This window comes from Urocitellus parryii, chromosome 16 (genome assembly GCF_045843805.1).
Source record: "Urocitellus parryii isolate mUroPar1 chromosome 16, mUroPar1.hap1, whole genome shotgun sequence".
In the NCBI taxonomy this organism is placed as follows: domain Eukaryota; kingdom Metazoa; phylum Chordata; class Mammalia; order Rodentia; family Sciuridae; genus Urocitellus; species Urocitellus parryii.
The window spans coordinates 19,222,919-19,236,979 of record NC_135546.1 but is presented as its reverse complement, the minus strand read 5'-3'; the positions used below and the strand labels follow the sequence as shown (position 1 = coordinate 19,236,979).

General features: G+C 38.8%; 1 protein-coding gene across 1 annotated transcript; it reads left to right on the top strand.

Annotated features, from left to right (window-relative positions):
• The first annotated feature begins 5,870 nt into the window (after window positions 1–5,870).
• On the top strand, window positions 5,871–9,429 carry LOC144250562 (uncharacterized). The gene is made up of 5 exons (XM_077793434.1): window positions 5,871–5,974; window positions 6,155–6,215; window positions 6,986–7,227; window positions 7,294–7,723; window positions 7,808–9,429. Exons 1-5 carry the CDS (start codon window positions 5,941–5,943, stop codon window positions 9,117–9,119), a joined length of 2,079 nt encoding a protein of 692 aa, XP_077649560.1. The 5' UTR covers window positions 5,871–5,940; the 3' UTR covers window positions 9,120–9,429.
• The last annotated feature ends 4,632 nt before the right edge of the window (window positions 9,430–14,061 follow it).

Genomic DNA, 14,061 nt, shown 5'->3' with positions numbered 1-14,061 from the left:
TGTTTCATGTCCCCTTCCCTGGAGGCTTTTTAGCTTCTTCTGATCTGATTTCTGCTTTAGCTCTCATGTTCTTTGAGCATACATGGGATTTCACTGGAGGTGCACTTGTAGGGGTGTGGTTTATGTCCTGTAGAGTGTTGCTGTGACCCTGAGACCTCTGTGTGCTTCCCGTTTGGTTGAAGGTCCATGAAGCCCTCCTGTCTGCATCATTGTCCTGACAGAGTTGGGCTGATGTCTCTGAGGGTGATTGTGGGTTCTTTATTGTTTGGGGTGGTTCTGTATGGTTTCAGTCCTTGAGTATGCTTCTGTGTAAGTGGCAGGGACATTTTCTTTGTCTGTTCCTTCACTGTGCAGACATCATAGCATGCTTCCAGATGTGAATGGTGGCCTCTTTCATATGCAGACTTTGTGGGATAGTTCAGAATTCTGGGCTACAAACTTGTTGCTTTACCACACTCTGGAAGAGCTTCTGCCTTAGGTTTGCTTGCACCACCATTGCTGCAGGCACAATGAATCTCTTTCACAACAGACAATCATTGCAAATGTGGCCCACCCTTGATCAAAATGTCCTTGAGCAGAACATTGGTATGTGTCTCATGACTGTATATTATGGTAGTGGATTGCCTGCTGTTAAGAAGAGTTTGACAATCATTGGATATTCATTGTTGCTGTGAGACTTAGAGAAGTTGTGCCTGCTGTTTATTAAGAAGATTGTTTTGAGAGTTATAAAACTTTGTAAGGCTGTTGTTTGGACAAGGTGACTTTTTTTTTTTTTTTTTTAAAGAGAGAGAGAGAATTTTTTTTTAATATTTATTTTTTAGTATTTGGCAGACACAACATCTTTGTTTCTATGTGGTGCTGAGGATCGAACCCGGGCCGCACGCATGCCAGGAGAGCGTGCTACTGCTTGAGCCACATCTCCAGCCCATGGTGACATTTTTAGGTCATTGAGTTCTTTCTTTCTTTCTTTTATTTTTTCTCATTTTTTTTTATTGGTTGTTCAAAACATTACAAAGCCCTTGACATATCGTATTCTATACATTAGATTCAAGTGGGTTATGAACTCCCATTTTTATCCCAATTATAGATTGCAGAATCACATTGGTTACGCATCCACATTTTTACATGATGCCATATTAATGACTGGTGTATTCTGCTACCTTTCCTATCCTCTACTATCCCCCCTCCCATCCCCTCCCGTCTTCTCTCTCTACCCCATCTACTACAATTCATTTCTCTCCTTGTTTTTTTTCCATTCCCCTCACAACCTCTTATATGTAATTTTGTATAACAATGAGGGTCTCCTTCCATTTCCATGCAATTTGCCTTTTCTCTCCCTTTCCCTCCCACCTCATGTCTCTGTTTAATGTTAGTCTTTTCCTCCTGCTCTTCCTCCCTGCTCTGTTCTTAGTTGCTCTCTTTATATCTCTTTATAGCAAAGAAGACATTTGGCATTTTTTTTTAGGGATTGGTTAGCTTCACTTAGCATAATCTGCTCTAATGCCATCCGTTTCCCTGCAAATTCCACGATTTTGTCATTTTTTAGTGCTGTGTAATACTCCATTGTGTCTAAATGCCACATTTTTTTTAAACCATTCATCTATTGAAGGACATCTGGGTTGGTTCCAAAGTCTAGCTATTGTGAATTGTGCTGCTATGAACATCGATGTGGCAGTATCCCTGTAGTACGCACTTTTAAGGTCTTGAGGGAATAGTCCGAGAAGGGCAATAGCTGGGTCTAATGGTGGTTCCATTCCCAGCTTTCCCAGGAATCTCCATACAGCTTTCCAAATTGGCCGCACCAATTTGCAGTCCCACCAGCAATGTATAAGAGTACCCCCTTTCCCAACATCCTCGCCAGCACTTGTTGTTGTTTGACTTCATAATGGCTGCCAATCTTACTGGAGTGAGATGGTATCTTAGGGTGGTTTTGATTTGCATTTCTCTGACTGCTAGAGATGGTGGGCATTTTTTCATGTACTTGTTGATTGATTGTATGTCCTCCTCTGAGAAGTGTCTGTTCAAGTCTTCGGCCCATTTGTTGATTGGGTTTTTTTTTTTTAAGATAGAGAGAAAGAGAGAGAGAAGAGTTTTTAGAGAGAGAGAGAGAGAGAATTTTATTTTAATATTTTATTTTTTTTAGTTTTCGGCGGACACAACATCTTTCTTTGTATGTGGTGCTGAGGATCGAACCCGGGCCGCACGCATGCCAGGCGAGTGCGCTACCGCTTGAGCCACATCCCCAGCCCAAGAGAGAAGAGTTTTAATATTTATTTATTTTAGTTCTCGGCGGACACAACATTTTTGTTTTGTATTGGTGCTGAGGATCGAACCCGGACCGCATGCACGCCAGGCGAGCGCGCTACCACTTGAGCCACATCCCCAGCCCTTATTTGTTTTCTTATTGTTAATTTTCTTGAGTTTCCCAGCACCATTTGTTGAAGATGCTATCCTTCCTCCATTGCATGCTTTTAGCCCCTTTATCAAATATAAGATAGTTGTAATTTTGTGGATTGGTCTCTGTGTCCTCTATTGTGTACCATTCGTCCACCCGCCTGTTTTGGTACCAGTACAATGCTGTTTTTGTTACTATTGCTCTGTAGTATAGTTCGAACTCTGGTATTGCTATACCGCCTGACTCACACTTCCTGCTTAGAATTGCTTTTGCTATTCTGGGTCTTTTGTTTTTCTATATGAATTTCATAATTGCTTTATCTATTTCTACAAGAAATGCCCTTGGGATTTTGATTGGCATTGCATTGAACCTATAGAGAACTTTGGATAATATTTCCATTTTGATGATGTTAGTTCTTCATATCCATGAACAGGGTATATTTTTCCATCTTCTAAGGTCTTCTTCTATTTCTCTCTTTAGGGTTCTGTAGTTTTCATTGTATAAACCTTTCACCTCTTTTGTTAGGTTGATTCCCAAGTATTTTTTTTTTTTTTTGAGGATATTGTGAATGGGGTGGTTGTCCTCATTTCCATTTCAGAAGATTTGGCGCTGATATACAGGAATGCCTTTGATTTATGCGTGTTGATTTTATTTTTGCTGAATTCATTTATTAACTCTAGTAGTTTCTTTGTAGACCCTTTTGGGTCTGTTAGATATATTATCATATCATCCACAAATAGTGATAATTTAAGTTCTTCTTTTCCTATTTTTATGGCTTTAATTGCTTTTGTGTAATTGCTCTGGCCAGTGTTTTGAGAACTATATTGAATAGAAGTGTTGATAGGGCTGGGGATGTGGCTCAAGCGGTAGCGCGATCTCCTGGCATGCGTGCGGCCCGGGTTCGATCCTCAGCACCACATACAAACAAAGATGTTGTGTCTGCCGAAATCTAAAATAAATAAATAAATATTAAAAAAAAAAATAGAAGTGGTGATAGAGGGCAACCCTGTCTTGTTCCAGATTTTAGAGGGAATGCCTTCAGTTTTTCTCCATTCCGAATAATGCTAGCCTGAGGTTTAGCATATATAGCTTTTACGATGTTGAGGTAAGATCCTGTTATCCCTAGTTTTTCTAGTATTTTGAACATAAAGGGATGTTGTACTTTGTCAAATGCTTTTTCTGCATCTATCGAGATGATCATGTGGTTCTTTAAGTGTATTGATGTGGTGAATAACATTTATTGATTTCCGTATATTGACCCAGCCTTGCATCGCAGGGATGAATCCTACTTGATCATGGTGCACAATTTTTTTGATATGCTTTTATATTCGATTCACCAGGATTTTATTGAGGATTTTTGCATCTATGTTCATTAGAGATATTGGTCTGTAGTTTTTTTTCTTTGAAGTCTTTGTCTGGTTTCGGTATCAGGGTGATGTTGGTCTCATACAATGAATTTGGAAGATCTCCTTCTTTTTCTGTTTCTTGAAATAACTTGAAAAGTATTGGTATTAATTCTTCTTTGAAGGTTTTGTAAAACTCCGCTGTATGTCCATCTGTTCCAGGGCTTTTCTTGGTTGGCAGTCTTTTGATGGTTTCTTCTATTTCCTCTTTTGTCATTGGTCTGTTTCAATTGTGTGTATCTTCCTGACTCAATCTGGGCAAGTCATATGACTTAAGAAATTTATCGATATCTTCACTATCTTCTATTTTATTGGAATATAGGGTTTCAAAATAATTTCTAATTATCTTCTGTATTTCTGTAGTATCTGTTGTGATATTGCCTTTTTCATTCCATATGTTGGTAATTTGAGTTCTCTCTCTTCTTCTCTTCGTTAGCATGGCTAAGGGTCTGTTGATCTTATTCATTTTTTCAAAGAACCATCTTTTAGTTTTATCAATTTTTTCAATTTTTTTTTGTTTCAATTTCGTTGATTTCCATTCTGATTTTAATTATTTCTTGCCTTCTGCTACATTTGCTGTTGTTTTGCTCTTCCTTTTCTAGCGTTTTGAGATGAAGTGTGAGTTCATTTATTTGTTGGTTTTTTCTTTTTTTGAGGAATGACCTCCAGGCAATGAATTTCCCTCTTAAAACTGCTTTCATTGTGTCACATAGATTCCAATATGTTGTGTCTGTATTTTCATTTGTTTCTAAGAATTTTTTGATTTCCTCCTTTATGTCTTCTGTAACCCATTGATGATTCAGTAACATATTGTTCATTTTCCAGGTGATGCAGGATTTTTCCTTCCTTCTTTTATCATTGATTTCCAGTTTCATTCCATTATGATCAGATAAGGTGCATTATATTATCTCAACCCCTTTATATTTACTAAGAGTTGCCCTATGGCTTAATATATGGTCTATCTTTGAGAAGGATTCCTGTGCTGCTGAGATGAATGTGTATCCACTTGATGATGGTTGATATATTCTATATATTTCGGTTAAGTCTAGGTTATTAATTGTGTTATTGAGTTCTACAGTTTCTTTATTCACCTTTTGTCTGGTGGATCTGTTCAAAGGAGAGAGCGGTGTGTTGGAGTCACTGATAATTATTGTGTTGTGGTCCATTTGACTCTTGAACTTGAGGAGAGTTTGTTTTATGAACGTTGCAGCACCATTGTTTGGTGCATACATATTGATAATTGTTATGTCTTGTTGGTGGATGGTTCCTTTTAACAGTATATAGTGGCCTTCTTTATCCCTTTTGATTAACTTAGGTTTCAAGTTGATTTTATTCAATATGAGTATGGCCACTCCTGCTTGCTTCCGAGGACCATGTGAGTGGTATGATTTTTCCCAGCCTTTCACTTTCAACCTGTGTATGTCTTTTCCTATCATATGAGTCTCCTGAAGGCAGCATATTGTTGGATTTGTTTTTTTAATCCAGGTTACTAGCCTTTGTCTCTTGATTGGTGAATTTAAGCCCTTAACGTTTAAGGTTACTATTGATATATTGTTTGTACTTCCAGACATGCTTATTTATGTATTTATTTTAATATGGCTCGTTTTTCCTTTTTGGTTATATTTTTTGTTCTTCCCTTTACTGGGTTACCTCCCAATGTTAGTTTTGGGAGCTGTTTTTCAATTCCTCTTCTTGTAGTGTTTTGCTCAGAATGCCTTGCAGTGCTGGTTTTCTGGCTGCGAATTCTTTTAACTTTTGTTTATCGTGAAATATTTTAATTTCATTGTCAAATCTGAAGCTTAATTTTGCTGGATACAGTATTCTTGGTTGGAATTGATTATTTTTCAGGGTTTGAAATACGTTGTTCCAGGATCTTCTTGCTTTCAACGTCTGTGATGAAAAATCAGCCGTTAACCTAATTGGTTTACCCCTGAATGTAATCTGCCTTCTTTCTCTCCTAGCTTTTAATATTCTCTCCTTGTTCTGTATGTTGGATATCTTCATAATGATGTGTCTTGGAGTTGTCTATACATTTGTGGGATATTTCAGATCTCAGTGACCTTTGAGGATGTGGCTGTGAACTTCACCAAGGAGGAATGGGCTTTTCTGGATGCTTCCCAGAAGAACCTTTACAGAGATGTGATGCGGGAAGTCCTCAGAAACCTGGCTTCTATAGGTAATAATGATGGTTTTAAGATTAATCAAATCGAGAACTCATGTTTAATTTGGTCATTTATGTAGAAGGTGAAAAGGAAATCAGTTGATGAATTATTGAAGAATAAATGGCACCTACAATTTGGCAAAGCATTTCTAGCTCCTAAATATTCATAAAGATTGTTATGTTGTCTCATTTTAGGAAACAAGTGGGAAGACAAGACCACTGAAGATCAGATTGAAAACTCTGGAAGCAACCTAAGGTAACTGTACTCACAAGAGGAATTCGTGAGGGAATCTGAGAACTGTCATATAATTTTTAAAGCAAACGAACCGAAGAAGTATGCATAATTTGAAATGTATTTATTCTTATAATATTTTTTACCAGAAATATATACTTATCTGTAACAGGTATTCAGTCTTTTCAAAGTATTTGACATGCAAAAAGGACTATGAAATTGCATATGTGAATATGACTATGTGAATAATAGCCATAGAGAAGCTGTGTTGCAAAGGATTGTTTCCTTTCAATCTCTTTATTTTCAGGCAACTTTAACAAGTCAGAAAAATGTAGCCTTTACGTGATGTTGGTAGAAATGTAAAGACCTATAAATAAATAGAAAACCGTGAATGAGTTAGGTATCAATTATGTGCTGGTCACTTCTTCTTCAAAGAAGTCCTATGGTAAACTTCAAACTTTCATCACAGAATAGTGTGGGGAAACCTTCAAATCGATTCCAATTCTTAATCAAACAAAGACAAATTTTAATAGATTAAATCTATGTGACTTCATTATGTGTGCAAAAGATTTCATATGTCCTTCTTTCCTTCATAGGCACATCACATCTCACTCTGGACACAAATACTATAAGCATGAGGAATGTGAAGAGAAGCCATGTGCATTTAAACAATATAGGAAATCTCTGGTTTCTCTCAAAAGTGTTCACACACAAATGTTGTTACAAACTGGAGATAGACCACATGAAAATACAGTATGTGGGAAAGTCATCAGTTGTTCCAATGACATTCAAAGACATGAAGAAACTCATACTGGGGGGCATCCCTATGAATGTCAACAATGTGGTGAAGCCTCTTCTTCTCTCCCAGGTGTTCAAAGACACATGATAACACACAGTGGAGGTAAACCTTTTCAATGTGAGGTATGTGGGAAAGCCTTTCATTTCTCCTCTTTATTTAGAAGACATGAAAGAACTCATTCTGGAGAGAAACTCTATGAATGTAAACAAGATGGTCGAACCTTTATTTCACAGACAAGTCTTCCAAAGCACAGGATCACACACACAGGGAATGCACATTTCAAATGTAAGGTATGTGGGAAAGACTTTGCTTATCCGAGATTACTTAGAATACATCAGAAAACACATGCTGGAGAGAAGCCCTATGAATGCAAACAATGTGGAAAAGCCTTTGCTACATCCTATAAGCTTAAGAGCCATGAAAGAACACACACTGGAGAGAAGCCCTATGAATGTCAACAATGTGGAAAAGCCTTTGCTAGATCTGGTGACCTTCACACACATGGAAGAACTCATACGGGAGAAAAGCCCTATGTATGTAAGCAGTGTGGAAAAGCCTTTCCTACATCCCGTCAGCTTCAAGAACATGGAAGGACACATACTGGAGAGAAGCCTTATGAATGCAAAAAATGTGGAAAAGCCTTTGCTACATCCTCTCAGCTTCGTGCACATGGAAGAACACATACTGGAGAGAAGCCTTATGAATGCAAACAATGTGGAAAAGCCTTTGCTATGTTCCATCAGCTTAGCAGACATGGAAGAACACACACTGGAGAGAAGCCCTATGAATGTAAGCAGTGTGGCAAAGCCTTTGCTAGATCTGGTGACCTTCACATACATGAAAGAACTCATAGTGGAGAGAAGCCCTATGTATGTAAGCTGTGTGGCAAAGCGTTTGCTACATCCCGTCAGCTTCATAAACATGGAGCAACACATACTGGACAGAAGCCTTATGAATGTAAGCAGTGTGGAAAAGCCTTTGCTAGATCTAGTCACCTTCAGATTCATGGAAGAACACACACTGGAGAGAAGCCCTATGAATGTAAGCAGTGTGGAAAAGCCTTTGCTAGTTCTAGTTACCTTCAGATTCATGGAAGAACACACACTGGAGAGAAGCCCTATGAATGTAAGCAGTGTGGAAAAGCCTTTGCTACATCTAGTTACCTTCAGATTCATGGAAGAACACACACTGGAGAGAAGCCCTATGAATGTAAGCAGTGTGGAAAAGCCTTTGCTACATCTAGTTGCCTTCAGATTCATGGAACAACACATACTAGAAAGAAACCCTTTGGATGTCAACAGTGTGGAAAAACATTTGCTTCATCCTTTCATCTTCGCATACATGGAAGAATGCATACCGGAGAAAAGCCCTATGAATGTGACCAATGTGGAAAAGCCTTTCCTGCTGCCTATAACCTTCAGATACATAAACGAACTCATACTGGAGAGAGGCCCTATGAATGTAAGCAGTGTGGGAAAGCCTTCACTCGGTCCTCTCACCTTCACTCACATGAACAAACTCATACTGGAGAGAAGCCCTATGATTGTAAGCAGTGTGGCAAAGCCTTTGCTAGATCCAGTGAACTTCAAATACATGGAAGAGTGCATACTGGAGAGAAGCCCTATGAATGTAAGCAGTGTGGCAAAGCCTTTGCTAGATCCAGTGAACTTCAAATACATGGAAGAGTGCATACTGGAGAGAAGCCCTATGAATGTAAGCAGTGTGGCAAAGCCTTTGCTAGATCCAGTGAACTTCAAATACATGGAAGAGTGCATACTGGAGAGAAGCCCTATGAATGTAAGCAGTGTGGCAACGCCTTTGCTAGATCTGGTGACCTTCACATACATGAAAGAACTCACACTGGAGAGAAGCCCTATGAATGTAAGCAGTGTGGCAAAGCCTTTGCTACATCCCATCAGCTTCATAAACATGGAAGAACACATACTGGAGAGAAGCCCTATGAATGCAAACAATGTGGAAAAGCCTTTGCTACATCCTATAAGCTTAAGATCCATGAAAGAACACACACTGGAGAGAAGCCCTATGAATGTAAGCAGTGTGGTAAAGCCTTCACTCAGTCCTCTTACCTTCACTCACATGAACAAACTCATAATGGAGAGAAGCCCTAAGAATGTAAGCAGTGTGGAAAAGCCTTTGCTAGATCCAGTGACCTTCACAGACACGGAAGAATGTATACTGGAGAAAAGCCCAATGAATATCAACAATGTGGAGAAGCCTTTGCCACATCTTGTCTGCTTCACACATGTGAAAGAACACATACTGCATAGAAATCGTATGCATGAAAACAATTGGTAAACTCTTCTGTTATTACTGTTTCACTCATATACGTGGAGGAAGTTTACTGGAGAAAAATCCTTTGAATGTGAAATATGGTAAATCAGTATTTCATGTCATCCTCAAAGACAAGAGAGGCTCACACAGCTGAAAATGTGTGTGTGTGTGTGTGTGTGTGTGTGTGTGTGTGTGTGTGTTTGTGTGTGTGTATGTATGTGTGAGATAGAGAGAGATCAATCAATCAAAGATCCACTGACTGGGGATTTAGTCTGGTGGTGCTCTACAACTGAGCTACATTCCAGTTCCTTTTTACATTTTATTTTGAGATGGGGACTTGCTGAGTTTCTTAGGGTCTTTCTAAGGTGCAACATTGATTCTTCAGAATCAGCCTCTCGAGTCTCAGGAATTAAAGGCATACACCACCACATCCAACTGAATAACTCTTTAAATGTGAGAAATATCACAAATCATTCCATTGTCCCTGTTGCCTTCAAAGCCATTTCATTCACATTGAAAAACAAACCCTCTTAATTTGGGGGATTTGCTACATTTTATCAGCTTCATTTCCTTTCTTATATATGAAAACACTCATGCAGAGAAGCCATTTTTTTCTTAAGGACTGGGAATATTGTTTTGGAATAAAAAGAATAAATCCTATGCAAGTAAGAAATGTAAAGGGTTCAGCTGTTCTAGTTTTGTTCAGTTGTATGAAAGGACTCATACTGTAGAAAATGCTGAGGATAAGCCATGTGGGGCAGTATTCAGCTTTGAGAGTTTTCTCCAAAGGCATAAAAGAATTCACATCTGTGAAAATCCTTTTTCTATCTTTAAAAATTGCAGTAACACTTTCAACTTTCCAGGTCCCTTTGAACAGCATTTAAGAAATCACACTGGAGACAAGCCCCGTATGTAGAAATGTGGTGAGAACTTTGCTTATTTCAGATCCATTTGAACTTGTTCAGACTTGAGCAAAATTTTGTTTTATTTCATTTATTTCTTTATTTTGAGATAATCACTGTAGGTGTGTGAAAATGGTGTGTGCCTTCATTTCTTTTCTTTCTTTCTTTCATTTTTTTTAATGTATTCAGAGGTAACAAAACTGCACCCTGGGTTGGAGAGGAGCATTGCGTCAGCATGAATATTTGAAAGCAACATGTTTTTCTGGGTTAAATCTCTCTTATTGTTAGATTCCATTTTCCTGTATTTTAAGTCTTTTGTGTCTAATGTTTCATTACATATTGTGTATGTTAGCTTAGGCCTCTCCACTCCAGCCTTTGGTACAGATTGGTGAAATGGCTCTTCTGAACTTCTTTCCTCTCTTTCTTTGTTCAGATTTCACCCAGGAGTGCTCTAGCACTGAGTTTCTCCACAGTTCTTTTAATTGTTATTTTTTGAGAGGGGATGAGGCTGTCAGCTGGGACCATAGGGATGTGTCTGTGTACCCTGCAGCTTGCCTCTTCCTTTTCCTTGATTGCTTATTGATCTGTTGAGGACTCTGGGACCACCACTCTTGTCACTTGTGCTTGTTCTAAGGTCATGTATTGTGCTGTATGTAGGCACATTAAAGAGAATTATAAAACAATGTCATTTGTGTATATTTAGAGAGGCACTTTCTCAAAGTATATTTTGCCCTATACTTGAGTCGCTTTCTCTTTTCTTTTCCCAGTTCTGGGGACCGAATCCTGCCTTGTGCATGCTAGGCAGGGATTCTAGCACTGAACGCTCCATAGCTCAGGTGGTGAGTTTGCTGCAGCTGTGAGTGTGGACCCCACGGATAACCACATCAGCAGATGTAGCTCTGCAGGTGTTTCCTCTACAATTGCAGCTGATCTCTTCCTTTTTAAAGGTCTTTTATAGCAGTGAATTTTTAAAAAAAAAAAAACTACATCCAATTTACGTTTTCTTCCCATGAATAATACTTAGGTGGAATATGCCAGAAAACCCAGGCTTGATTTCTCTCTGTGTTTTACAGTACCTCAGTAGCCCTGGAAAAAATTGTGTGATGGTTTTCTTAACACACACTACATGACCAAAGGCTTGGTAAGGAGCATCCCAGTCTGATGTCCTAATATAGCGGCTCTCCCTTCTCCACCAAATAATCTTAAATAAGCTTCTCAAGAGACCTTCACCATAATTTTCTTTCAACAGAATGTCAGGAAATGATTTTGCAAAGATCTCAATGTGGGTTATAACACAAACTTCTGCTTTTGTGGCAAAGCTTGGAAGACCTCTGACCAATCTTACAATGGGTACACAAAGCACTTTCGGTGAAGTAATCAAAACAACAACAACAAAACCTTTATGTATACCCCTACAAAAAATATAAACCTCCATCTTTGTCCCACTGGATGTAAATAAAGATCAGTGAAATTCCAAGCAGTGAACCAAAAAATTTTAAGTGATACCCCTCAGAACCTAATCAATGTGCTCCTGGAGCATTCCTTAGGTGTCTAGCCTCATGTGCCCTACATCACTAATAAAGGTACAGCCTCCAATCAGGTGATATTGTGCAGTACTTGCTGTGGAGTGGGCTGTTTCTGCTCAGGCTAAAGGATTCAGTTACTTGTCCTAAGGATTCAAAGTCACCTAAACAAAACCTCACCCACAACCTATTCAGGTGTCATGGATCATGTGTGATCATTGGTAAGAGTTCCTTACATACTTGTGTCCAAATGTTGAAGTTTGCCAACACGCCAAAGATGGGTTGATTGTCACTGCTATCTCTGTTCCAGCCTTTTGCTGTGTCTTAGTGCTCATTTGGAAAGGAAGGCCAAAAGAGTGTGCTGTGGCCCTTCTGTTTTTGATAAATACAGCCTAAGCCATCCTGTAAAACTTCTTCTTTAAAAGATAGTTTTGAACACTTCCCAGGATTTCCAAAAACTTTCTTTGCAGCTAATGCGTCAGTGTGGCAATTTCCTAGTTTTACATTTTTGATTTAGTAGAAATATTGCATAGAGGTGTGTGAGCACTTGACGCAGTCTGCACTTCTTTGTAATAAATCCATTTGCCAAAGGCAGTAGTTGCAGGCTTGTTCCTGGGCAGTGTGAGGGACTGGAGTGAATGCAACAGTCCTGGGGTGTGGGTATTGTTTGTAGGAGTTCAGTCTTGGTGAGTACATCAGTGTAGGAATCAGACTCCTAGGAAGGCTACAGAATTTCCTGACAGGACCTGCCTGTCCCTTTTGAACAGTAGTGTTGTCATGTGAGCTGGCAGGTGGGTGGCTACCTTCTGATGGATTTGGGTATGTAGCTGAGCAAATAGTGAGAATGTACAATGATTAAATGAAAATTAAAATATTCTTTGTCATACCAAAGACATAATTTGGGGGCCAAACATAATAACAAGTAACCTCTTGGAACTTGAACCACATATTTTCCTTCATGTATGCATTTTCTCACAAACTTTTGTAGTGTGATGCTTATGTGGAACAAACTGAGATAAACATGGAGAGGTTTATTTAATGGTACAGTGTACTAGAAGTTTTAAAGACTTGCAGCAGGCTTAGATTCCCCTATTGTTCAAATTTTATGAAAGACTTTGAAATTCTCAAAATTCTTGAGAATCCCCAGGTGCTGTGGCATACACCTGAAATACCAGTGGCTCAAGATTCTGAGGCAGGAGGATTGTGACTTTTTTTCACTTTTTTTTAAAGAGAAAGAATCTTTTAATATTTATTTTTTAGTTTTCAGTGGACACAACATCTTTATTTTATTTTTATGTGGTGCTGAGGATTGAACCCAGCACCCCACGCATGCCAGGTGAGCATCCTTCCATTTGAGCCGCATCCCCAGCCCCTTTTCATTTTTTAAAAAAATTGTATATATATATTAAATATTTTTTTTCCCTAAGAATCAAACCCAGTGCCTCCCACATGCTAGGCGCATTGTCAACCACTGAGCCACAACCTTAGCCCAAGGTTTGTGATTTGAAAGGTGGCCTCCCTGGATAAAAAGGAGTAAAGAACTCAGTGAGACCCTGTCTCTAAGAAGTAACTCAAATAATAAATAAAAAAGAAGACTGGGAAGTGGCTGAGTGGTTGAGTGCCACTGAGTTCAATTCCCAGTATCCCCAAGAAAAATGCATTAGAAACCAAGTTTTAATAAACCGTATGATGGGTGGATGGGCTTGTCCATTATATTGTTTTCTTCTTTGGATTCTCAGGCATGGTTTATTAATTCAGGACCTCTGTAAAATTCACCAATTCAATAAAAATCAAGTGTATGGTTTTAAAAAGGAATGATATACCAAGGTCCATGAGGAGCAGCTTCCTGCTCTGGGAACCCTCTGTAATTGGTAGTCATCACAAGTGGCCATAATGTCCTTATCATAAAGAGTTTGTGAAAGCTTCTATTTTGCAGGAGTCTCTGAAGGTGCTAAACATGCCTGTCTTTTCAGAGCCTTTTGGTGGAGGAATTCCATATGGAGGTCTCTGATTTATAGATGATGTCATTGGGGAGCTCAAATGAAACTGATAAGTGAAGAATACGTTACCACCTGGTCCAGTGCAGCCTAAAAGGTGTCAGATTTTCTTGTCTTCAAGGAGTGTGTCAAGCAACCTTGGAGGAGGATGTCACCAATTTATGATGTGCTCCTGCAAAAAACGTGATGCTGTGAGTCTCTGCTCAGGTCATTTGTGAAAAGCTGATGAGTAGTCTGAAAATTTATTTGTTCCTGGTAGTGATAAGGACAATTTGCATTAGAATGCTATTGAAATAGAGAAAACAGAAAATATTAGCCAATTCTCAGGCCAAAATATATACCAGTTGTTGATCAGAT